This window comes from Sorex fumeus, unplaced genomic scaffold (genome assembly GCF_029834395.1).
Source record: "Sorex fumeus unplaced genomic scaffold, SorFum_2.1 ptg000007l, whole genome shotgun sequence".
Taxonomy (NCBI): domain Eukaryota; kingdom Metazoa; phylum Chordata; class Mammalia; order Eulipotyphla; family Soricidae; genus Sorex; species Sorex fumeus.
The window spans coordinates 51,589,865-51,617,212 of NW_026606064.1; the positions used below are offsets into that span (position 1 = coordinate 51,589,865).

The 27,348-nt window shown below is 45.9% G+C and overlaps 1 protein-coding gene across 1 annotated transcript in view; it reads left to right on the forward strand.

Moving 5' to 3' along the window:
* SUSD4 (sushi domain containing 4) overlaps window positions 1-27,348 on the forward strand; it is a 150,394-nt gene that overhangs the window by 71,441 nt on the left and 51,605 nt on the right. The window contains exon 3 of the mRNA XM_056135872.1: window positions 16,043-16,255. Within this exon, the coding sequence (XP_055991847.1) occupies window positions 16,043-16,255 (213 nt within the window). The remainder of the gene's footprint in view (window positions 1-16,042; window positions 16,256-27,348) is intronic.

Genomic DNA, 27,348 nt, shown 5'->3' on the forward strand with positions numbered 1-27,348 from the left:
CGACACATGTTCTCAGACACTGTATGTACTCGGCCATGCGGACACAAGCAGCACATGGGCTCGGGCAGCATATGCACCTGGGCAGGCTTCTTAAGGTGATTTGATGGAGGTGATGGAAGGAAGAAGTTCTGTAGCTAATCATCTTAAAAAAAAAAAACAACTGGGACCAGGAGATGGTACAGTGGTTAGGGCACGTGCCAAGCATGCCTCTGACCCTGGCACCACCTGGTCTTCCAAGTACCACCAGTTACAGCTCTGGAGTGACCCTGAGCACTGCTGAGGTGGCACTGCATGATCTGAGCGCTTGACATTTTTGGACCCTTGCATTGAACCACTGGCAGAGTTGGCAGAGAATTTCAGGAGAGCACCGCTCCTCCCCCAATACCCTTGCAAAAAGGGCTCGACCTTATATACAGCGTGTATGAGGTCTGCTGGCCCATCCCAATAGGCCCGTAGTATCTTTTCCACCTTCTCTTTCATTCAGGATGGCTCTCGCTCCCCTTCCCCACACTCTGAAAAAACTCTCTGTAGCCCTTGAGCATGTACAGAGAGATTCAAAGCTGACAGATGATCTGGACTTTGGCAAAGGATCCTCCGGGGCTGGGGGATTGCTCATATGTCTGTGCGTGTCGCATTCCCGCTGGTGCTAGTAACAGTTGGATTTCCATAAAGCGGCTGTGAGGAGGAATCCTGTATCGCCCCGATGGCTCTCCCGGGGCGGCTGTAGCATGGAGCAAGATGGTGTCTGTGAGACCCTTTGTCAACTGCACAGTTGTGTGCAGGAGTACAGCAGTTCCAGTGTTGCTCCGAAGCACTTGCTCAAAGGGAAAACAAAAGGGAATTTTGATGTTTTTTAAAAGAACAAATAGCCGGAGGCATTTTAAGAATTCATTCCAGGATCTTAAAAAAAAAAAACTTTTTGGCGATACTGTGAGATACAGTACTGTTAATGATGGCTTCTTGTATCATCCCAGCACCCCCCACCCCTACCAGAGTGCCCACGTCCCCCCACCCAGGTCTCAAAGTCATTTCCATTCAAGGCTGCTCTGCTTGTTCTTGGAGAAGTTGTTACCAGTTTTTATTTAAAAGAGACTAGAAATTAAAAAAAAAAAGAGACTAGAAATCATGGGACTGAGTTGTGGGGAGAGGTCTGGAAACCTCTACAATGGTCTCATTTAGGGAAAATATTAAAATTCAGACAGATCAGGGGCTGGAACGATAGCACAGTGGGTAGGGAGTTTGCCTTGCATGCGGCCGACCCAAGTTCGATTCCCAGCATCCCATATGGTCCCCTGAGCACCACCAGGAGTGATTCCTGAGTGAAGAGCCAGAAGTAACCCCTGTGAATCGCCGAGTGTGGCCCAAAAAGAAAAAATAATTCAGACAGATCAATTGACCTGTCCAGGGGTCACTTAGCTAGAGGGGCAGGCAATGACTTTACCCTCATCAGACATTACAAGGATTTGATTTTAAAACAAAAAAAAAGAGCCAGGTACTTAAGTGGGTCCATTGATTTTTAATTTTCTCCATGCCTTCTTAAATGTTTTGTCAAGTGATCATCCTGGAATATCTATTGACTGTGAATTTTTTTTTGACCACCTCTTTCTGTGGATGGAAATAGTCCTATTTTTCTGATGAATAGTTTCTGTGCTTGCTCTATTTCAAAGACATAAAGGTTTATTCTGGTGTTCTTCCCCCCACCTTCCATGTTATAGTATCACGGTCTGGAATAATGTTGTTATGTGGCTGGGCATGCTTTTATGGCACAGTATCATGAGACCAGAGTGAGAATCACATTATGAGTTAGCATTGTTATCAGTTTTATTGGAGCTGAAACTGAGTGAAAGGATTTAGGAATAATTGGGTAATCAAAGTGAATTAAATCAAGAGGGGGAAAATATCAGTTCTGGCATCAAATGGGAGATGCGATGACTTCCACATCTGTGGTCTTTATCCATTTTAATCAAGTCTAAATTATGCTATTAAGACGTATTTTTGCTACATTTACTTGCGCAGACATGACAGGCTTTATATTCATCTCTGGATAATTCTTGAAACATTAAAACATCCTCACTAGTTCTAGAGAGAAGTTACCTAACTTGATTAACATGCAGATACTCTGAGTTACTTCGATGTTTATAACTGTGGGTGCAGAGAATCTGTGTGATGGAATCTAGAATACGGAGACTCCAACCTCCATAGATAAAGTCTGTATCTCCCAATTTATTGTTGTGTCTTTTAAAAACTAGGTTTAAGTGGTGTCTTGTTAGTATAAATTTGCTGTAGTAGATAGTATGGAATGTTACTGGTATGGCAGAAATATCTACTCTAGTAACTAGCCTGGCTGGCTGACTGGTGTTCGCTGAATTTCCCAGGAGACACTGCCTTTGCAGTGAAGAGTCTGTTGAGCCTAATAAACAGGAACAGTGATCAGCTTCCTCCTCTGTTTTTTTCTCCCCAGATACTTCTTAAATATGTAAAGTGAGAATACACTGAGTTATGGAATCACATTGAACTGAGTTCCCAAACAAAACTCATTTAGAAATCTGTTGAGTCCTCTGTTGAAATATTTTGTGTTTTTTGGAAAAAGTGTCTGAATATTTTCTCTTCTTCTGAGATCTTGTCCCATAAATCTTAGATGTTTTCTCCTTGTTGGGTTTGGTTTTGACTCCCTGACACTCAGAAACCTACACATCCGCAGCCTAAAGTGGGCGAAGCCGGGGATGGGTGGGTGGAAGGATGGGGGCTTGTGTTCCCCACCTCAGAGAGCCCCAAGGAGAGCTTTGGTACAGAGTCCAGAGCTGTCTGCACCCCGAATATAGCAGCCCTGTGATTTCCCTTCCACCTTGGCCCCATCATTTAAAAAACCCAGTTCACTTCTCTGGAGGTATTTATGGTACTCCTGACTACCTTTTGTATGGCTTATTGTTTGGCTTCCAAAGAATTCCAGAAGTGTTGGTGGAGAGAAGTGGGTGCCCTGGTGATGGGTGTGGTGTGAAAAAGATCTGTGCATGAAACTACCACTGACAGTATTGTAAATCATAGTACCACCATAAAGATTTTTATTTTATTTTTTTAATTGAATCACCATGAGAGACAGTTACAAAGTTGGTTTTGATTGGGTTTCAGTCATACAGTATTCTAACCAGCACCTATCTCTTTACCAGTCTCCATTTCCCACCTCCGATGTCCCCAGTTTTGCTCAACTCCCCACACAATAATTATTTTTTAGTTCAGAAATACTATAGAAATAGTACAGTAGGTAGGGCACTTGTGTTGTCAGCAGCTGACCCAGGATTGATCCCCAGCCCCACATATGGTTCCCCAAGCATCACCAGAAATGACCCCAGTGCAGAGCCAGGAGTAAGCTCTGAGAACAACTGGGTGTGACTAAACTCCCCTCTCCCGACAACAAAAAAAAAAGAATTCTAGACATATTTACTGTTTGTTCAGTAGTCATTTAGATTTGTGTGGATTTTTTTGTTTGTTTGTTTCAGAGACACTTCCGGCAGTGCTCAGGGACCATTCACGATAGTGCTCAGGAGACCATGCAGCCAGGGCTTGAACCCGGGACTCCCGCATACAAAGCGTGGATTTTTGACTTCTGCCCAGCTCAATACTCACTTAACTTGGGGCAAGTTAGGACACACTAGAAGCTTGAATGTGTTCAGAAAGTAGGTGGCTCCAAAAAATGGAGAGATTGCCTCCTTGTGCAGCTGTGTGTTTCATAGGGAACTAGTTGAATATCAGTAACACAGTAGCTTACATCCACTTATCCCAAGCATGCCCATCAGTGCTTCATGTATTTGCTCACTTACATTTCACAAGAGCCCAAGAGGTCTGTACTGTGCATATCTTCCTGTTATCTCTGTGGAGAAGCCATGGAAAGCTGAGGGCACTCACCCGAGGTTACCCAACTGGAGGCCAGCAGAGTCAGCACTTGGGAGCACGTCTCATCCTGGAACCAGGGTCCTAAGGTGCTGCATTACTGAAAGTTACTCTTCCAAAGAGCCTGACAACTAGAGTAGACTCAAAACAGTGTTTGCAGACCCTTTTTATGGACTGAATGACTGATAGAAATACACCTCAGCTGGGAGATAACCACCACGTGTGAATGACCAAAACTAATACAGCCACAAGGCACACACAGTCACGCTGGTCCCGGCCTGATACATCTTTTCTATTGCATTTCTGAAAGGTGCTGCTTGAGACTCTAGATGCCTTTCACAGCCTCATCTGGGGACGAACTCTGAGTCCTTGGAGTGCTCCTCGGGCTTCCTCAATCCCGTGGCACCTGGGAGTGCTCCTCAGGCATCCTCATTCCTGTGACTCCTGGGGCGACTTCCTGTCCCCCATCCCCCATTTGTTGCTCCCTGCTCCCACACTGTTACTGATCCAGCTCATGCAGAACTAGAAGAGAATTCCCCATCTCCTTTTCTTCTCCTCCTCCTCCTTCCTTCTCCTCCTCTTCCTCTTCCTCAGCCTCCTCCTACTCTCCTCCAACTTCATTTTAAAAGATAAAACCAAATAGCTGGCATTTTGCACAATGAGATTCAGTTACAAATAATTTTTTAAGAAAGCAAATCATATACACACACTGATTTTCATTGTGATTTAATTTATTTGGTTTTGGAGCGACACCTGGCAGTACTCAGGGCTTACTCCTGGATCTGTTCTTAGGGATCGTTCCTGGTGGGCTTGGGCGACCATATAGGGTGCCAGGGATCAAACCTGAGTCAGCCATGTGCAAAGCAAGTGCCATACCCACTGTCCTATCTCTCTGACCCCTTCATTGCAATTTTTACCGCACATCTGTGTTGCCTGCTGGGAAGGTTCTTCCTCACCCCACCATGGCTTTTTCTAGATGCTTCTTTGGCCTTGTGGAGGTGGGTTTCCAGCCTCTTCCACTTAGGACAATTGGAGAAGCCTTGGGACCATCTAACTTCCTTGCTTGGGCAGCCCCTAAACACTTTGTTAGTGTTGGAGATAGAGGATGGGGAATCTGACAGCTGGGCGTGACCTTGGCTCAGGATAGACTTCCAGACTGTGTTGAAATTCTTTCAAATCTTGGGCTCAGAAGGGCATTCTAGCACTGATGGGGCACTTAGCTGCAAAGTCAGGACCCCCTGATGGTTTCGGGGGCAGAGCCCAAATGCTCTGTTGTTTCAAGGTGGTGAGCTTCCAGCCTGTCAGAAGTGTGGTGTTTTCAGATCCTCCACAGCCAGGGGCATTGTGAGAGGGGATTGGTGTGTTTGCCGTCCCAGATAGGTTTTGCCAGCTGTGATGTCAGGAGCATCGCTGCTTTCTGTGATTTTGCTGTTGGTGTCTCGATGCAGCCCAACTCATTTCGGGAATGAGACAAGCTGTCAGTACATGTGTTGATTCTTTTTACCATTTTGAGCTAACACTCAGTAGTGCTTAGGACTTGCTCCTGGCCCTGTATTCAGGGCTCATTGCTGGTAGTGTTCAAAAAAACATACATGGTCCCGGAAGTCAGGCCTGGATCAACCTCATGCAAGGCAAACACCTTTCCTGTACTTTCATTGGCCCTCTCGTGTTCATTTAAAGAAATAAAGTCAAGGTAGTTATATAAGCAAGGTATTTGTGTGTGGGGGGGGGAGTTGTTTTGTTTTGTTTTTAATACCTCAGGCTTACTCCTGGTTCTATTATTATTCAAGGATTATTATATATTATTATAAATATTATATTATATTATTATATAATAATGTTATTGTTATTGTTATTGTTATTGGGCTGGAGCAATAGCACAGTGGGTAGGGCGTTTGCCTTGCATGCTACCAACATGGCCAACCCGAGTTCAATTCCTCCACCCCTCTTGGAGAACTCAGAAAGCTACCAAGAGTATCTCGCCCACACGGCAAAGCCTGGCAAGCTACCCGTGACATATTTGATATGCCAAACATAGCAACAACAAGTCTCATGATGGAGATGTTACTGGGCCCGCTTGAGCAAATCGATGAACAACGGGAGGACCGTGACCGTGATTATTGTTATTATTCTGTTATTATTCAAGGATCACTCCTGGTGGCCTCAGGGGACCATATGGGGGCTAGGGATTGAACCCATGTCTACTGCATGCAAGGCAAGTGCCCTAACCACTGTGCTATCACTCTGGTCCTGCATAAGGTATTTTTGAGGGGGTGGCAAGTTCAGGGTAGCATGTGATAACATGTGAGTTGGCTATCAGATGGTCAGGACTCTCTCAAGAGATCAGAAGGACCCATCTAACTTGCTCTAGCTTGGGACTGTGCCACAACAAGCCTGGGTTGCTAAACATTTAGAGTGTTTTAAACAGCACAGCTTTTATTTTATTTTTTTTCTTGATTTGATTTGAAGTGTCACAGAAAGGGTTCTCTTCTGCGATAAAGGCTAATTGGAACACAGGGATGTTTGACCAGGGAGATGGTTTACAAGGCTGTCTATTGCTGGAGATGAGCAGAAAGTAGATTTCAGTGCAGGAAATCAGAAGCTGGAATTGGAATGCTCAGATCTAATGGAAGAAGCCCCTCAGGGACTTTCTCGAGCTCATCACATCTCCCTCCGATCATTCTTTCCCCACCAAGGGCAGTATGCACTCGAGTCTTGACAACAGTATGCACTCGAATTCGAGGACCAGTTCTGTTTCATGCAGCCTGTATCTGCAGTTAGGCTGTGAGCTCAAGAGCCTTTTATCACCGGCAGTGTTCTACCAAAGTACATGATGGTCAGAGGAGAGTGGAGGGCTGTCGCTCTGGATTCTTGAATGACTTAGGGGGAAGAGAAAGGTTATTCCCAATCATCCTGCTGAGACCCTACGGGGAGGTGTCACTTGGGGGAAGCCATGGGACTTGCTACCCTGTGAAATCGTGGAAACACTTTGCTGTTTCTGTTTGCTCAGTCCTGTCCTAGCAGGTGGGGATTCAAAACCACAACACAGATTCTTTCCCTACACAGTTATGAAGGTTTGAGTCACTGGCACACATGAAATGTGGCAGAAAGGGCTCAGTGTAGATAGTGTTGAAAGTGGCAGGAGTACTGGATTGTGAGTCAGAAGATCAGCGTTTTATTTATTTATTTATTTATTTATTTATTGCTTTTTTGGGTCTCACCCTGCTATGCACAGGGATTACTTCTGGCTTTGCATTCAGGAATTACTCCTGGTGGTGCTCAGGGGACCATGTGGGATGCTGGGAATCAAACTCGGGTTGGCCGCGTGCAAGACAAATGCCCTACCCACTGTACTATTGCTCCAGCCCCAAGACCAGGGTTTTAGTCCCGCTCCACCATCCACCTTCAGCATGAGTGGACTTGCCATGTGCCCACTCCAGGGTTTGGGGGTGGGGGGAGACAAGGGGTCAGATGAGATGCTCTCCCAGGTGGTTTTAATGTCAACTAGGGAGACTGACAGTGAGAGGGAGATGAGGGGCAAGGATTGGGGGCGGCTGATGACTCAGAGTGTGCCAACTTTAGCGGGGGTGCCCTTTGCTTACTGGACCCAGGATCCTCTCACTAAATGAATGCATAAAAAATCAATTTTAGGTCTATATCCTTTTTCTTCCCCCAAAGACTCATACAGCAGTTTATGGGGAAATGGAAACCCAGCCCTAGTTCTAAATTGATTTGGATACATTTGATACACTCTTCGTTTCTGGAATATGACTTTTCAGTTATAATAAGCCAAAAGATTGCTTTTCACACCTCTTTCATTTTTATGATTGTTTTCAAAGACTTCTTATGTTGCTCACAGTAAAACTGTCTGGTCGATTTCTACGAACTCAAAATGGACCAAATCTGAAGTATTAAGCCTTATAATGAGACTTGAGGGTTGATACCTTGTCTTTTCTTTTTCCTTTCCTTCTCTTTCCCCTTTCCCCTTTCCCTTTCCCCTACCTTCCCTCCCCTTCTTTCCCCAGCCTTTCCCTTCCCTCCCCTCCCAGGCTTTCGCACCCCTCCCTCCCCCTCCCTTCCCCTCCCCTTCCCTTCCCTCATCATGGTTTACTATAATGCTGTCACTGTCACTGTCCTCCCATTGGTCATCGATTTTCTCAAGTGGTCCCAGTAACGTCTCAATTGTGAGACTTTGTTGTTACTGTGTTTGGCATATCAAATACTCTAGTGCTAATATTAATATTTTAGAACTCTAGAGCCCTGCACCTTTTCCTGTGCACCACTGTCTTTAGATCTGTTCTTGTCCCCACCTCTCTTCCTTAGCAGACTCAGTTTTATAGGCTGTTCTTGGCTATTGTTTATTCCCTTGTAGTGTTTCGTTGTATTCCACATATGATAGAGATCATTCTGTAGTTGTCCTCCCTTGATTCATTTAGCATGGTATCTCTACCTCCATCCAAGTTGCAGTGAATTGCAGGATTTCATCTTTTGTTATAGCTGAGTAGTATTTTGTTGTGTTTGTGTACTACATTTTCTTTATTTACTCATGCATTATTGGCCTCCTGGGACGTTTGCAGGTCTTGCCTATTGAAAGCAACACTGCAGTGAACATAGGAGTACATATATTTTTTCAAATTAATGTTTTTTTTTTTCGCTCAGGTGGTTGATGCCAGGAGTGGAATCATTGGATCATATGGAAGCTATTGTTTATTGGCTATTTTTTATTCCCTTGTAGTGTTTCTTTGTATTCCACACATGAGAGAGATCATTCTGTAGTTGTCCTCCCTTTGATTCATTTAGCATGGTATCTCTACCTCCATCCAAGTTGCAATGAATTGCAGGATTTCATCTTTTGTTATAGCTGAGTAGTATTTTGTTGTGTTTGTGTACTATATTTTCTTTATTTACTCATGCATTATTGGCCTCCTGGGATGTTTGCAAGTCTTGCCTATTGAAAGCAACACTGCAGTGAACATAGGAGTACAAATATTTTTTCAAATTAATGTTTTTTTTTTCTGCTCAGGTGGTTGATGCCAGGAGTGGAATCATTGGATAATATGGAAGCTCTTTTCTTTAAGTTTTTGAGATGTCTCATACTCTTCTTCCCTAGAGCCAGATGACATTCCCACTAACAGACAATGAGAATTCCTTTGCTACCACATCCTTGCTAACTCTGGTTGTTTCTGGAATATTTGAATTGACCATTCTTATGGGTGTGAGCTTAGATTTCATTGTTATTTTGATTTGCATTTGCCAAATAATAAGTGATGGACACTTTAAAAAATTTATTATAGTTATGTTTCAGTTGATGCACCATGGTTCACAAAGTCATTCATGATTGAGTTTCAGGCATACAGTGTTTCAACACCAAGCACTTCACCAGTGCCCACTTCTCTCCTCCAGTCTCCCCAGTTTCTCTCCCAATGCTCCATCCTGCCTCTGTCTGTTAGAGTCCACGATTCGAACACAAAACATCCATGAGGAGTTCAAAAATTTTATTAAAGAGAGTTGTTACAAACTGACTGGCCAGGGCCATACCCCACAAAAAATACAAATGGAATACGACCCCCTCCAACCATGGGGCAAGATTTAAGTATCCTAAGACCACGTCCTTGGCAGTCCACATTGCTCTTTCTCCCTAACTGACCTGTAAGTGATTGGTTAGTCCCACCTTTGGGTGCCCCTTTGTTCTGGCTGACCATTAGTTTCCCTCTTTTTGTTGATTGACTAGCACTATTTGCAAGTATTGTAAATTCTGTTTGTTCTGCTCCTTTTTCCAAGATGTGGTTTTGGGGTTCATGGCCGGTTCAGCCGTCATTTACATAATCATACAGAATAGCAAAATGGCTACTAACAACTAAAATGGTTGCACTTTGGTTCACGCTGAAAATGGCTGTTCTTTGGTTCTAACATATCCTGGCACCCCCTCCCTTTTTTCTTTTTTGAAATGTTGACTAGAGTAATGTTACTAATATGGTCTAACACTTTACCACCTTCCAGCATCCCCCTTGTCATTGGAATTTTGATGGAAATTGCATTAAATCTGTATGTTGCATTGGGCAGGCTGGACATTTTAATGGTGTTATTTTTTTTCCATGCATGAATAAGGAATATGTTTTCATTTCCTTGTGTCTTATTTTATTTTATGGTGATTTAAGTTTCCTTTGTATAGATTTTTTACTGCTTTGTTAAGTTGACCGCATGGCTTTGTGCGCAAGGACCTTGCTGTGTCAGTCCCTCTTACAAGCACAGCTTTTGGTTTAAAGAGAAGGGAACTAGGAGCCTTGACCTCTGTTGAGAACCAGAATCCAGATTAGAATACTACTCTTGACTGGTCCCCGGCTCCTCAACTCTGGGCAGGAAATTATACACCATACACAAGATGCCAGAACCCAAGAGGGTGATAAAGACCAAGAGAGCACAGAAGGGAACCACAGGGGATTTCCTAGTTCTGCTGAACTGGGGGTCCCAGAGGAATAGCATTGGGTGAGGACAGGGGTGGAGTTCATATTGATGTCATTCATTCTTTTTTTAATTTTTTTTTATTTTATGAAATAGTTTGCAATATTTGATTGCATTTAATATTCAAACACCAATCCCACTACCATTATACCTTCCCACCACCACCTTCCCACCACCACATTTCAGATGTTTCCATCCTGAAACCCAACCGCTGCCCCAAAGCAGAACTGAAATAATTTATTTTGTATTGCTTGTTATGAAAAACTGCTGAAAATGCTACAAAAAAGTTTCCTTAGAGGAAAGAGTGTGAAGATTGTTGTATTTCACCCAGGGGTCATCATTAAACCCTTCTATAAGTGATCACTAGCATTTTATTAGAGGTTGAATATATATAATATATATATAATATATATATATATATGTGATAGCATAAAGAATAGGGCGTTTGCCTTGTATGCAGCCGAGATGGCTGACCCGAGTTCAATTCCTCCACCCCTCTAGAAGAGCCCGGCAAGCTACCGAGAGTATCTCGCCTGCACGGCAAAGTCTGACAAGCTCCCTATGATGTATTTGATATACCAAGACACAGTAACAAGTCTCACAATGTTGCTGGGCCTGCTCAAGCAAATCGATGAACAATGGGAGGACAGTGACAGTGACAGTGACATATATATACATGTGTATATGCACACACATGTATATAAACATATATGTATATATGTAAAAAAAATATTTCCCTCTGTGGTGCGGTACTCTTAGAGTATGGGTGGTGTAAGGTATTCGCAGCCCCGCAGTCCAGGAATAGGTTCACTGGTGGGTGAGGCTTGGCCCAAGCATGGGGAGAGCAGCCATGAGTGTGGCAGCAGTAGAGTTCTGGAGGTTTTTGGCTGTCGGGGCAGGGTCCCTTGGGGTGGGGAGGGGTCTCACCTGTTCCCCTCCGGGACACCCCAGATGTCATTCATTCTTAAAGGTGGTTGATTCACTTTAGAAAGACTTGATACATCTGTGTATGCAAAAGAAAAACGAAAGCAGTGAGTGGGATATTGCATGTGCGTGCACTCGCATTATTTTATACTGTAACAGAGGCTGAGCAGTCCCAGGTCCACAAGAGATACAGTGACATGGGCCAGTTTGAATTCCAAGGTCTGAGACACAGAGAAACCTGAGTCTGAAGGCAGAAGAGCAATGTTCCCACTTTGAAGATAGATGAAAACTTGTTTTATTTTTCCAGTTTTCAGTTTTTTTTAAAATTTATTTAATTTTTATTAGTGAAACAGCATGAGGTACAGTTGTAGACTTACAAATTTTTGTGCTTTTGGAAGCCAGCCACACATGCTAGGGGAAAAGGGAGATCAGATAGAGAAGGGAGCACCAAATAAAGGGTGTCGGGAGGATCCTCCCAGGATGGGAGAAGCATGCTGAAAGTAGACGATAGACCAAACATGATTGCCACTCAATGCCTCTTTTGCAAACCACAGCACCCAAAAGGAGAGAGAGAACAAAAGGGAATGCCCTGCCACAGAGGCAGGGTGGAGTGAGGGGATGAGGGGTGGGAGGGATACTGGGACCCGTGGTGGTGTATTATTGAAAACTTGGTTCTTAATCAAGCATTCATTCTGCTAAGGCCCCACCTCCTGAGGGAGAGCAGTGTTCTACTTGCTGTATCAGTCCTAAGATTAACCTCATCTAAGTCTCATGCTCAGGTGGACACATCCACCATCCTATTTGGACCCACGTAACCAGTCAGAATAATGTGACTCCCCCACAGAGACGACCTCTTTCCTATAAGAGCTGCAGTCTAAACAGAATTCCCGAGAAGAGGGATCACCACATTTGAGAACTCAGTGAAATGGAATATTTTCTTGTCTTGTCTTCCCTCCCTCCCACAGAGGAGACATGCTGGCAATCATCTTCTGGACTTTTCACTCTTCTCCACGCTGTCACTGCTCAATTCCAAACCTTATGCAGAATTTGAAGTTGGGAAGGGAATTGTTGAGGCAGAGTCCTGGAGGAGGTGCTCATTTGGACTCATCTGTTCCTTCGTGGCCATTTCAGCATGATCCCATTTCCTGTTTCCATGGGAGGCAGTTGCCTTCTCCAGGGTTTGCACCCCCTTCCTACACCCTGGTGAAGGGAGCTCATCATTGATGCCTCTTTTTTTTTTTCTTTTGGTGGTGGTGGTGGCAGGGCTTCATACCCATTGTTGTCAAGGTTTACTTCTGACTTTGTGCTCAGGAGACCATATGTGGTGCCAGGATGAAAGTGGGGCCAGCTGCATGCAAGCCAAATGCTTCACCTCGTCCTATCTCTGGCCCTCAGAGGCGCCTCTTTTATTGCCCTAACTCCTCCCTCCTCTGCTCAGTTACCAGTTTGTATGATTCTGTGGCCTTTTTGTTCAGTTTTGGTTTGGGGGGCCACACCTGGTAGTTCTCAGGGCCCACTCCCAACTCTGTACTCGGGGTTCACTCCTGTTGGTGCTTTTGGGGGACCATAGGGGCTCTGGGAGACAAACCTGGGTCAGCTGCTTGTGAGGCAAGTACCCTGCCCGCTGTCCTGATTCTTAGTCCGTAGCCCTCTCTGTTCCTGGCTTCCACTGTATTTCTGACTCCACATTTCACAGTAAACCTGACATTCACAGTTCTCTGATGCTGGACCTTCAGAAATGTGCTGGGCAGCTTTGAGGCTACCCTGCCCCCTGGCTCCCCTCTACAGGGAGAGCCTGGTTCTGTTGGCTTTCAGACCTGCAGGGACATCTGAGCTGCAGCCAGTGGCCTGGGAGGCATTTTGCACTCTTCCTCCTTCCTGCCCGGATGGTGCCAATCACTCCTCTGTGTAGGTGCCCGAGGCTAGAGGTGCAAAAGAGCCAGTCTGATCACTACCATATCCCTGTCCACCAATAGTCTCAGTTCCCTTGCATCAATTCCAAATGCTGGGCTGACTCCCACAGCCTCACAGGGACCTGCCTTCCTCTCCTTCCCCTCCTTCACGAGGCTCCACCCTCAGTCGTCACCATGCTGCCCTCTCGTAGAGGTTCTGCTGGACTCACAGTGAGGGGAGAGGATGTCCTTCCCCTACACAGGGACCAAAATGCCCAGACCACTCTGGTACATTTCTGTGCATTTCTACTTCAAGTCATGCCAAGCGGAGACAGGGTCGTGCTTGCCGCCGCTTTTCACTCAGCACGTCAGTGCTGTAATAGGTACCTTTCTAAAGGATCCGCCCCAAGAGCCCCGGGCTCAGGAGGAAACCCTCAACATCTGTCACTGTGGAAGCACTCAGTGCCACAGTCCTCCTGATAAAAACTCAAACCAGCAGAGCAATGACCCGCTGCTGCTTGAGCAGTCTGCCCCCCTCCACCCCAGGGCTGATCCCCCTCAGTGAGGTCAGGATGGCAGGTGCGGGAGGAGGGATGAGACTGAGTGGGGTCCCTTTGGGGAAAGCTTCATTGGTTGGTCTGGTCTCAGTCCTGCTCCTGCTGGCGCAGTTGAGTGGGGGAGTTAGAGAATATCCGAACAGCAGGCTCAGTTATTCCTGCCTCATTGCCCCATCTCGCTGGGGTCAGCCCTGTCTGGCTCCAGCAGCAGTGTGGGGCCTGCAGAGGTCCCCTCTGAACTTCCTGCCTGGCTTCCCCTCCCAGCACAGCTCCTGGGCCTTCTTCTTCATGGACACCTCACCCACACCTCTGGGCCTCCTTTGTGCCCGCCCCCCTTCCCCCCAGAGCTGTGTGGCTTTCAGCACAGTGCCCTCCCTCCCCCACTCGGGGTGTCCAGGGTCAGGGGGCACTTTGGGAAGGGCTACAGGAAAGTCATCTGTGGGAACGGCCATGTTGGGCTGGGGGGACTCATGATCTCAAATGACCATATAGGTAGTCAATGAAGCACAAGAAAGTCTGAGAACAGAAATGAGAAAACAGCTGTTTGGAGTGACAGAAATGAAGAGTATGGTAGGAGAAATAAAAATAATTCGATAGAAGAGTACAGCAGGTAGGGCATTTGCCTTGCACTTGGACAACCCGGGTTTGATTCCCAGCATCCCATATGGTGCCCTGAACATTGCCAGGAGTAACTCCTGAGTGCATGATCCAGGAGTAAGCCCTGTGCATCACAGGGTGTGGTGCAAAAAGAGAGAGAGAGAGAGAGAGAGAGAGAGAGAGAGAGAGAGAGAGAGAGAGAGAGAGAGAATAACAGCGGCTTGAGGACAAAAATCAGCGAGCTCCAAGATGAGATGCAGGAAGCCTATAGAAAACAATAGATGAGGGAAGGAACAATCTGGAAAAGGAAAGAATGAACCACACGCCAGAGAACTATGGGATGAGTCCAAGAGCTAGGCAGAGGCACACGGGCAGAGGACTTCTGCAAGCTCAGGTCCTTAGGGAAGATCCTAGAGTTCAGGGGTTGCAGTTCAGGCCTCACTGGGAAGCCAGGAGACTTGCCAAGAGCCCCAATGTACTGTCCTGGGGGTCCAGGGTGAACTTAATCAGCAGGTTCAATTATTCATGCCTCACTGCCCCATCTGGATGGTGTCAGCCCTACCTGGCACCAGCAGCAGTGTGGGGCCTGAGAGTGGGTGGGTAGAGCAACCCCTCTAGAGAGGGAGTTTTTGTTCATTGTCCTGTTCTGGGAGCCTGGTGAATGGATTGTGTAAGAGAGGGGGCTAGGATGCCTCCAAGAGTGGGGGTGTGGATCTCTGACATTTGCACACTTTCCTCATTGTGAGCACAGAGACCCCATCCTTATCCCCAGCCCCTTCAGCCAGTTCCCAGCACCCACTTTTGCCTCAAGGGTCTGCCTTCTTCCCGGCAGCAGGGTGCTACACTCTCACTGGCATCCTGGCAATTGACAAGAAGGACCTGACAGTGAACTTCTCCCTCGACCCATCACCTCCCACCTGCCATACAGCATTCATCTCCAGAAAGTCTGTGGGGCACCACACTGGCCCTCTTCTGCTTTTCTGGGTCAACCCGACATGCCTCCAGCTCCCTTGTCAACATGCTTCTCACTCAGCACGCAGTCACGGAGCACTGTCTCCGCAGGCCACAGGGGTGGGAGTCACCAGACCTGTTGGACGTGGTCACAAGGCTGTGCCCACATTACAGGGTTGATACCACAGAGAGGAGGGGCTGAAGCACAACATCCCAGAGCAGAGACTTGGACTAAGCCTGGTAGAGGGGGATGGAGGCGGGAGAGGAGGCATTCCCAGCATGCCTCTTGCACATGCTCCCTTGCTGCCCCCCAACATGGCCTGTTCACTCCTAGCACGCACCAATTGCTGGAGCTGGTCCCTGGCCAGAGCACTGTCTGTGTCCACCAGGTTCTGTCTGCTGAAACCTTACCCACATTCCAGGCCGAGCCACAGAGTCCAGCCATTGTGCCCCTCACCCCTTGGTCTCTGCATTTGGGCTTTGTATTCTGTTGGTGCTTTTCTTTCCCTCCAGTCTCTGCTCCTGTAACCTCCCTGAAGGGCTCCTTTGGCCATGGAATTAAAAGCTAACGAGCTTCGTTCTCAGCAGAAAGCGAAAAAGCAGAGTGTGGTGTGGACCGGAATGTTGATCGCCACGGCTTAGTTGTGGGCATGGTCTGGTGGTCTGGGGTGCTGATCATGTTTAGGTGATCTGGGACCTGGTGTTAAGGAAGACCCAGAGCACTAAAAGAATCAATTCAGAGACCCCCTTCTCTTCTCTCTGTCAATCTAGGGTTCGACGACCTTGAGGTGTGTGCGGATCCAGGCATCCCGGAGAATGGCATCCGCACTCCCAGTGCAGGGGTGTTCTTTGAAAGCTCTGTCACCCGGTTTCACTGCCAGGACGGATTCAAGCTGAAGGGATCAACCAAGAGACTGTGTATGAAACATCTCAATGGAAGCCTAGGCTGGATCCCAACTGAGAAGCCCATTTGTGTGCAAGAAGGTAAAGTGCTCACACCCCCTCCACCCCACCCTGCCCCATCTGATGTTGCTGGGTGGAGGCGGGGGGGGGGGGGGGGGGAGGGATGCGTACAGCCTCTGCCCAGGCTGTGTGTGCCCAAGGGGGACACCCAGGGCTGCTCTCGGTGCTCCAGGGACAACCCCCGCAGCTGAGGGAAATGCAACAGAGTGTGATAGAGGCTGAGGTCAGAGATCCCTGCAGCTCAGCTTTAGAAATCATTGTTTTCTCTCTCTGTCTCAATTACAGTCCACTTTATCACCATTTTTGTCAATGCAGGCAAGCAACTCCGGTGACGTTAGGGCTATTTATTTTGGGTCTGCGCACTCGGCACTCACTTCCATGATACTCAATAAAAAGTGCAGTAAATATTGGGCCCAAACTGTATTTTGATACCCAAGATCTATGCTTCTCAGGGGATCTAATCGATTGCTCCTTAACAGATCTGTGCTCAATGTGATTTCTTTAAGGAAAAACCAGTGCAGACAATGACAGATGGGAAAGGTAGACATTTATTTTTATCTATTACCCTTCTGCTTATTGGTCCTGACAAGATATTTGCCTCTAGCAATTATCCCCTAAATCTTTTTGGTTGAAATAATTTTATAGAGATGATTAATATATACATTTGTTTTTATTTTATGCGGATACATTTGGAGTTTAAAGGAATGCATTGAGGTTAACTAATTGGAATGCCAAATTGCTGATTATGTATCTCCCAGGATCAGCAAGACTAATGTGGAAATAGTCATGAATCAAGAAGTAATTCTATTCCCAAATTTTCATGAGGCATTGAACTTGTATTTCACTGGGTTTATTAAAAATGAGCTTCAGTTTATCTTAACACCATTATGGATTTATTTGGGAATGGAGATTTTATAAAAAGGTCATATAAACAATTATTCTGATTTAGTATATATCTACTTTATGAAGCATAATTTAATTTCATAAGCATATATTGGGGTCCTCTTTAGGGTTATTATAAAGGATGGGTAAGATGATGTCTTATCCTATTCTCTTTTTTATTTTCAAGATATTTTTTCAAACTCAAAATTACTGTAAAAAATTCAAGTTTACTAAATAAATTATTTTTTTTCATCTTTCATACCTGTGGCTCATGTCAGCTGGGGCTTTCAAGAGATTCCGTGAAGTTGGTTTGGTTTGTGTATATAGACTTTCCTCCTAATACCTATGGCCTGAAATTGTCTGACTTCTACCCCAGATAAGCTCAGGAAGGAACATCAGAGAACAGAGAAAACCAATTTTCTTCTTAAAAAAAAAACTTTTATTGCTGGGCAATTCTCTAAGCTTCTTGAGTATTTATTACTCAGCAATAAAAGGCCCTCTGTGGGGTTTGAGAAATAGTACAGTGGGTAGCACAGTTGCCTTTCATGCGACTGACCAGGCATCCCCTATGGTCCTGAGCACCATCAGGAATGTTCCCTAAGCCCAAAGCTAGGAGTCAGCCTTGAACACCTTCTGGATGTGCCTTCCCCTCCTCCCCAAACAAACAAAGGCCCTCTGTTATTTTACCATCCCGAGGGCAAGAAGGTTCATTTCCTTTTAGATAAACCTTTTTCTCACCCTGTGCCTAACTATATAATATCTAATACTGCCAAGAAAAGGACCGAGACCTCCAGAATGAGAGAGCAGTCTTATTGCACAGGACTATGCATGTGTAGCTCTCAGCAAGCTTTCAAACTCTCCACAGTCCAAAGTGTGCAGAGAGGACCGCACACGTGTGTGCATGTGTGGAGGATTGGGAAAGCTGTGATTTCATCATAAACTAGGAGTGGATGTTTCCACAAGAGAGTCTGAGACTCCCCACCTGCCAGTCCTGATGGTTGCTCTAGCGACCATTTCAGAAAGTTTGCAAGAACCTTTCTAAGTCTATTTCTTTTCATTCCCAGTAGCTATTTGGTACGTCTTTGGCAGGGCTGTATTGGAGAGCTTTGCTTGCTCAACATCCTTGTTGGGCAAGATAAAATCATCCTTGTTAATATCCTAAGTTTTTGTTCTGCGCAGTTTCAAGGTGGTGGGGGAGTGGTGGGATGTGCTTTGAAATCTCCACCAAAGAATTCATGACGTTTTCCTCACAGTGAAGAATCTTTCCTGCTCACGCGTAAATGGCTTTTACACTCCAATCAGGATTTGTGCCGGGCAAGTCAGCATGGCTGTTGAGTTCTTTTATGTCCCTTGTCAGGTAATCCATAGCAGTGATTATTGTTCCACACTAGTAAATGATCCCGTTTTGATTAAAGCTGAAGAGCACGTTGAGATTCACGGTGTCACTGAGTGGGCACAAGCACCCTGGAAGAGGTGTTTGTCTTCTACTCATCACCTGACTAGGAAACTGAGGCTCAGAACTCCTTCCTGGCCACAGAGGAGGCAGCTCTGGAATGAGTCTCTGGCATCTTTTCCTTCCCTCGTCATCTTTGTGGCACAAACCCCACACTCATCAGTTACACAGCAGCATGTGGCTACACACAATGGCCTTCACAAAAGGGACCGATAGAGGTCACAAATCCAAGCCCTTGGTTTGCAGTGAGTTTTCTGTGTGACCCACAAAGAAAATGCCTCGGAGCAGCCAGGAGCCTTCTTTGGGTTCAGTGGCAATTTAAGGACAGATCCGTTCTATCCTTTAGTCTTGCCACTGTCCCCTGAGCAACCCCAAGTCCTTCCTGTCATCAACCAGCGCTGTCTGGGTTGCAGCTTTTAAAGAGGGCAAGTCCACGGGTGTGAAAATACCTTCTGCCCCCACTGTGCCCTGCTGAAGCTTGGAGTGAGCCAGCCCCTCTCATTCTCTGCTCCATGCTGCTGCTGCATCAGCCCTCCCCTTTCTCCTGCGTCCGTTTGCTTCCACTCTACATTGAGGCGTCCTGGACTTAGAGAGAGTATAGGGGTTGAGGCCCTTGCCTTGATCACCAGCACCTTCTGTGGTTTCCTGAGCACTGTTAGGAATGGTCCCTCAGCACAGAGCCAGGAGTAAGCTCTAAGCACCACTGGGTATGGCCCCCAGGCAAACAACTAATATTTCAAAAGAAAATTGTGCTGTGCAAGTAACTCCATGCCTAGAGCTTGGGCCTTGGAGAACTGCTATCACCAGCCATACATGAACCTGTTGGCACCCAAAGCCTTGAGGCTGGGCATGCAGCGAGGGTGTCTCTCCTGCACGACTGCACTGCATGTGCCAGGGTGGCATGAAGAAGGTTTATGGTTCTGGCAGCGGGTGAAGAGGCCTTGGAGTCACCTTGGACTGACATGATTCCCTGTGGGCAAGGGGTCGTGAAGGAGTAAGCCAGTGACAAGGAAAGACCAGGGTGACAGTGACCATGGGGCCTCTGCCTTCCCAGGACCACCCCCTCGGACTGCTGAGGCCCTTTGCCTGGAGACTCTGTCCCTCTCCAGGTCAGGAAAGGCCGGGGTCATGTGGTGAATGAAGTGGGGTGATTCAAGTATCCTTTCCTTTACTGGGCGGGGTACATGCTGTTTTCTGGCAGACTCTCCTGGCGACCCTTCAGAAAGAACAAGGACCCGGGGCTTCAGTTGTCTCTGGCAGTGGAAGCCCAGGCCAAGGGACTCCTTAAGGCTCCCAAGGGTGTTTCCGTTTGCAGCCAGGCCCCCAACTCTCTGTCCTCTGTTTTAGTTTAAATTCAATTTGCTTTTATTCATTTATTTCTGAGGGCCTCCTGAGTGGCTCCAGAGACCCGAGGGGGGACCCTCTTTGCAATTCTTTGCCAGTCAGACTGGGGATTTGATACAAGGGGCCTCGGGTGTGGTGCTGGGTTCCAGGGGGTGCTCGGGATACCCAGACAAGACTGGGTGCCTCCAGAGCTGCACCTGGCGATGTTTTGGGGACCCTGTGACTATGGGCATTGAACTAGGGTCAGCCTCATGCAAGACATACGTCTTAAGCCCTGTAAATCTTTCCAGCCAACCTTTTGGTTGTATCTAAAGGTGGTAGAGAGCCCAGGAGAGTGACCTTGCCCCAGATGCTAGGCTTCTGTGCTTAACCCATTTTTTGCCTTACTTCCTCACAGAATACAGGAGCGAAATACATTCATTCATTCAGCAAGCATTATTTTTAGGTTCCTACTCAAATATTTTGACTTCCGGAGATCTGACAGAGATTGCTCTAAAAGATGAATAATTTGATGTCAGGAAGGTTCTTTGAGATTCCTGGAGAGAAAAATGTGCCTTGTGTGCTAAAGTATTAGTATTACATTATAAATTTTTAATTAAAAAATTCACCTTGACTCAAGCTAACGCTGGCTGTCAAGATGGCAGAAAACTCCTTGATTCATGGGAGCGGGGGTGCAGAAGTTTTCAAAAGAAGGGTGCTTGTACTCCTTTCTCAGTCAGTCAAGCTTTTGACTTTCAATTCCAGTGGCTTCAATGGAGCCAATGGCAGCTTTCAAAAGTTTCATTAAGAATCCTTTGCTTCAGGGGCTGGAGCGATAGTACACCAGGGAGGGCATTTGCCTTGCATGTGGCCAACCCAGGTTCCATCCCCATCATCCCGTATGGTTCCATGAGTACTGCAAGGAGTAATTCCTGAGTGCGGAGCCAGGAGTAACCCTGAGCATTGCTGAGTGTGACTCAAAGCCAAAAAAAAAAATCCTTTGTTTCTCTTGTTGCTTTTAATGTGAGTTCTGAGAAACAAAGGCAGAGTCTTCAAGAACTTCTCCATATTTCCACCTTGGAAAATGGACAGGACCAGAGGGATTCCTCTATCTCGAGGGTCACTGACATATCTTCTCTTGTTCCTTTTGTTTTGGACCACACTCAGTGGTATTCAGGGTTTACTCTTGACTCTACAGTTAGGAATCACTCCTGGCAGTGCTGGGGATCAAACCAGAGTCAGCTGCATGCAAGGTAAGGGCCTTACCACTGTACTACCCCTATGGCCCCCATTGGCATGACTTATGGAAGCCATTTTTTGGTTTTTGTTTTGTTTTTTTTAGGGGGGTTGTGCTATACCCATCTATGCTCAGGGTTTAATCCTAGCTCTGTGCTCAGGGATTATTCCTGGTGGTTCTTGAAGGACTACATGCAGTGCTCTGAGGACCTTATGCAGTTCAGGAAGTCATACCAGGATTGACTGTGTGCAAGACCAAGTGCCTTAGCCCCTGGACTGTCTCTTCAGCCCCATGGGTACTGCTTTCCACTGAAGTTACTGGTCTCCAGTTCTTCCCTTGTGACTCTGTGAGAAGGGATTTTATTCTTCATGCAATTTATTTTATTTTATTTTATTTTATTTTTGCTGTTTGGGTCACACCTAGTGAGGCACAGGGGTTACTCCTGGCTCATGCACTCAGGAATTATTCCTGGTGCTGTTCGGGAGACCATATGGGATGCTGGGAATTGAACCCAGGTCAGCCATGTGCAAGGCAAATGCCCTACCCGCTGTGCTATCACTCCAGCCCCTCTTCATACAATTTCTTTACCCTCAATGTGGTTATGTCTTGAAAGGGGTGGGGAGGAGAGAAATCCAGAGGAAATAAGGTGTGGTTAGACTGGGGCCTCTGCAGCTAGGTAAGTGACAGAAGGGTCTGTCCTCATTGTGAACTGACAGCTGGCAGCCCCCCGCCCCCCTCGCTAGCCTGCACGGGCCGGGCCGAGCTTCCTCTGAGTATGAAGGCGGTCTGGAGGGGAGGAAGCAGCTGTCCTCCTTTCCCAGCTGCTGCTTGTCATTTGCCACGTCCCAGGAGCACAGCGATGTTGCCCTTTGTCCCAGGCCAGGGTGGGAACAAGATGCCTGAGGTGAGAATGAATAGGCAAAGGCAGGCTACATTAGGGGTACATGTAGGGGTTGGTGTCAGACCGTGTATGAAAGGGCACAAACTGACTCAAAGCGACCTCGCACTCCTGGCTGATTCTGGAGATTTCCCACACACACATACCCCCAAAAAAGCTGTTTTTCACCAGCCGGCGACAGAAATTACCCAGAATGAGGTTGGCTGCTTATGAAAATAAATACAGGGCTCCCCCTGCGGGGGGTCCTTTCAGAGCTGGTGCAGATGAAATTTTTCTTCCCTCCTGCCCATCTTGAGGAGTTTGGGACTGAAGCCGGCTCCCTGTTCAGCATCTGGAGGGACCTGTTCTCCGGGGTGGGGCGGGAGGAGAGGCTGGATGTGGAGCTGCCTCCCAGCCTGTGTTCCCCGGGCGGGGATTGGATTCTGGCCTCTATTACATTTGTCTGACACGGCTGCTAAGAGAGGGGGCCGGGGCTGGTGAAATCGGAGCCAGCCACGGCATTTGGACAGCTGTCTTCAGTCCAGTCACGTCGCAGCCTGCCTTGCAGAGCCACCAGGCAGAGGTTCTCCCTCAACCTGGGCCTGCAGAATTGCCCCAGAGCCATGTTAACCATTGCTCATTGCCAGTTCGGCTCTAAGGGACCTTTATTGCCCCTGGAATCTGGAGTTACAGCCTTCCCCCCCACCCCAGCTGATTCTCCCTCTGTTGCCTTGGGAGACTCTCAGGCAGCCTCTGCCAGGGCAACACCTGTAGGGCCCGACCCTCTATGCGTGGCCTGTCGACTGCCACCTCCTCAACCACCTGCCTTTGGTCACTTTGTTTTCGAAAGAGAATGCCATGAGAAGATAGAAAGAGAGAAAGAGACCTGACCGGCTCTTTCAAGATAAAATAAAATAAAATAAAAACAAAAACTCAAACTTTTTGCCTTACTATTTTGAGATTTGTATTATATGTTTCAAAGCTCAAAACTCTTGTCTTATTATTACAATCAACTCCTTCCTAAATATCAGAAAAGTCAGTGGTAAAGATGTGGACAGTTTATGTAGCAAATAGTAGCAAATAGTAGCATTGTCATGTATTATAATAAACTATTATTAATAAGGAAAAAAACTCAAACTTGATCCTAGAGACAACAACAAGAGATCATGCAGGTTTGTCTGTCACATCCTAAGGGGTTGCCCAAATCCAGTGGCTCCGATCACCAGTGTTAAGTGGTTCTGTGGTCTTCAGGGAATTCTCCAGAAAATGATTAAGGCTTGATATTTTATGTTCAGGTCTTCCTCAGCTTGTTGCCAATGTACTGCTTGCTCAGCCCAGACTCTCCCAGTTTAACTGGGAAAATTTCTCTGTTTTTAGGGAATTTCTTTATTCTTCTTTCTGGATTGATTTTCTGGTGGTGGTGGTGGTGGTGGTGGTGGTGGTGGTGGTGGTGGTGGTTTTAACCTTTCAAGAAATGTATAAAATACAATGTATATTTATATTTTCTATATTATAAATTTCTGTTCACATCCACCTGTTCTTCTATCCATTTTATCCATCCATCAATTGATCTGTTTATTACTACTCCAAGCCAAACAGTCCAGTGAATTAGTAAATTACTAAAAATAAACACCCACATCATTGTTATCCAGGTGAAAATGACCAATGTGTGTGGAGCACCCCAAAATCTCTTCTTCCAGATCTTGCTTCCATCCTTCCTCTTAGGAGCCTCTTCTTTCCTGAGTTATAATAATCACTATTATTCTTAAACACAGTACTGTTTTAAGTTTAATTTACTTTTGCCTTGTTTTTGAGTTCATTTGTATACTTATGGAGTGCATTCTCTTACGCTGGACTTCTTTCACCTTGTGAAATCTATCTGTGTTATGGTGTATACCTGCAGTTTGGTCATTGACATTGCCACATGATGCTCTTGTATGAACTGACCGTGATTTGAACCTTCTAATATTAATGAGAATTTTAGGGGTCTGCTATGAACAGTGATGAACATAACTCTTGTTGAACAGATATGCACATGTTTCTTTTTTATTTTATTTGGGGTTTCTCAGGGCTTACTCCTGGCTCTGTGCTCTGAGATCACTCCTAGTGGAACTTGGGAATCTTATGTGTTACCAGGCATTGTATCTGGATCTGCCATGTGCAAGGTAAGCACCTTACCCACTGTACTATCTCTCAAGCTCCTACGTATATTTTTCTAAGTGTGGAATTATTTCTCATGGATATTGCTAAGTTCAGCATTTCCAGGTACGTTCTGTTTTTCCAAGTGGTTTTATCAATTCACACTTGTGCCAACAAAGTATAAGGGTCCCTTAGCTCTCTTCTCCAAAACTTTGCCTGCCACATTTTAGCCATCTGGTTGGTATCGTGGTGCCAAATGTATGGTAGCTATGGTTTAATATACACTTCCTTTCTGAATAATGAGTTTAAGCACTTTTTCTCTCCTAATTGACCATTTCTTTATTCTTTCTTAGGAAGTGCTTGTTTGAGTCACTTTGAATTGTCTTTTTCTTATTTACTTTTAGGATTTCTTTATATATACTAGATGCATGTTATTTGTTGATCACATATGCTATAAATATTTTCTCATAGTCTGTGGCTAAAGTTTATTTTCACTCTTACCAAAATGTCTTTGCTTGAATGGAAGGTCTAAATTTCAATGCAGAGCTTAATATTTTGTCTGTCAAATTTGATCTGTCTTATATCTATGTTTCTTTTGGTCTTGTTTGGAACTATTTTCTTACTCTAATACCATGAAGACATCCCTATATTCTGAGACTTTCTATTTTGGATTTTTCATTTAGTTTTAGAATCTATCAGAGCTTAGTCTGTATAAATAGCACAATCTAGCACCACTTACTCGATTTTTCCCTCCTCATTGCCACACAGAACCACCTTTGTCCTTAGACAGGGAAGAAGTAAGTCAAGATTAGGATGATACGGGGTCAGCGAGATAGTACGGGGACAAGGTGCTTGCCTTGCATGCTGCTGACCCATGTTCAATCCCCAGCACTGATAAAGGTCCCCTGAGCACAGATCCAGGAGTAAGCCCCAAGCAACATCAGGTGCGGCCCCCAAATCCAAAAATAAGAAACAGTAGGATGAGTTAACTGGGAACACCATATTGGAGGGGAGTAAAAGTGACCCAGGTATATGAGTGTGTGTGTGGGGGTGGGTGTCTTGGGTATTTTGGTGACAGTAAGTGAGGTAACTGTGTACATCAAAAGACCATAAATATCAACCCACTACGATAGCACAGCGGTAGGGCGTTTTCCTTGCACGCAGTCAACATGGCCGACCCGAGTTCGATTCCTCCGCCCCTCTCGGAGAGCCCGGCAAGCTACCGAGAGTATTCGATATGCCAGACACAGTAACAACAAAGTCTCCAATGGAGACGTTACTGGGCCCGCTCGAGGAAATCGATGATCAATGGGAGGGCCTTTTTATAACCACATTAGCACTGTAGCACTGTCCTCCCGTTGTTCATGGATTTTCTCGAGTGGGCGCCAGTAATGTCTCCATTGTGAGACTTGTTGTTACTGTTTTTGTCATATCAAATACGCCATGGGTGCTTGCCAGCCTCTACCATGAGAGTGGGATACTCTCAGTAGCTTGCCAGGCTCTCCGAGAGAGACAGAGGAATCGAACCCGGGTCCACATGCAAGGCAAACACCCTACCCGCTGTGCTATGGCTCCACATTAACTATTATAAATTTAAAATATATTTTAAAATATTAGGATGAGCTCTGCTTGGTTTTGGTCTCTTTGCTCTGTCCCACTGGGCTGTCACTGTGTTAGTATTATACTGAATTAATTACTGTGACTTTCTGATAACCCTTGAATTCCGAGAGAACAAGATTTCCTTCCCTTGCTCTGCTTCTTGAAGGCAACCTCAGCTCTCCTTGATCTTTGCAGTTCCATTTAAATTTTATAATCAACCTACCCCGGTAGTTCTCCAGAAGTTTGATTTGGGGGAGGCTCCCAAGTAGTGCTGAAAATGCCCAGAGCCCTTCCCAGTGATATTTAGAGAACTGGGACATTGATTTAAAACAAGGATCCTGAGGAACTGCTTGAGCCCTGCTGTTCCAGGGATTTCCTGAGCCACCCTGGAGATCCCTGACAGCCTCCAGGACACATCTGGGGATGTGTGAAGACCTCCAGGACCACACCTGGTGATGCTCAAGGAACCATACAATCTCTAGAATTGAACAAGAGTAGGCCATATGCAAGGCATGTACATGACCCCCATACTATCTCTCTAAGCCCAGAAGTTTGACTTTTAAAATATAATTATATTTAATTTATAGCATCAGTTTTTGGAGGAAATTATGCTGTTGCAATTCTGAGTTTGCCAATTTAAAGTCATGAACTCGCCCCTCATTTATTTAGTTCTTTTTCTTAATAACATTCAAGAAAAATTTGCTCAATTTTTTATAGTTTTCTATACAGAGGTGTTACATTCCTTTTGTTAAATTTATGCCTGGGAATTCAAAACTTTCCTTGTGCTATTGATGATGTATTTTGAAAATTTCATTTTCATAATTGATGGCATGTAGAAATCCATGGATGCTAAGCTCATTAATTATACAGTTTATGTTAATTACTTTGGATTTCACCTCAACTATGACATGTGTGACTAAAGCAGCTTTCTTTTTGTGAAGCAAGATGGTTTTTGTTGAATTAAATTTACTTAGAAAAATGTGAGGGGAGAGAAAATAGTGGATAAAAGCAGAAAGAGATACACGCACAAAGGAAAGCAGGGGCTCAAAAGAGCAAGCCAAAATACTAATATTTTTTTAAAGGATTATACAACACAAAGTTCCGGGATCTTCAAGTCCCACCTAGCTTCTGACACCAGGTACAAATTTAGAAGCCCCAAGGCACCCATTCACTAAAAGATTCACCAAAACAACTCAGAGTGGCCAGAGAGATATCACAGCAGGTGTAAGCACTTGCCTTCCAGATCCAATCCCGGCACCACATACGGTCCCCTTGGCACTGCCAGGAGAAATCCCTGAGCACAGAGTCAGGAATAAGGCCTGAGCATCACTAGATGTAGCCCAAACCCCACCCTACCCTCCAAAATAAACCAAATCAAAGAACTCAGAAAAGCCATCATACCCATTGTGATCCTGGTGTATGACTTCAGCCCAGCAAGAGAAGCTAGGGACCCAGGAGTTGCCAGCCACATCGTCCAGATAGCTTTCCTGTCCCAGTGGGCCTGCTTCTCCTGGCAACCATGAGTGACAGAGTGCCAACGGTACTGTCAGAGTTTCAGGGGTACTGGCAGCCAGGGGAGGTGTCCAGAGGGCTTACTAGGTCTG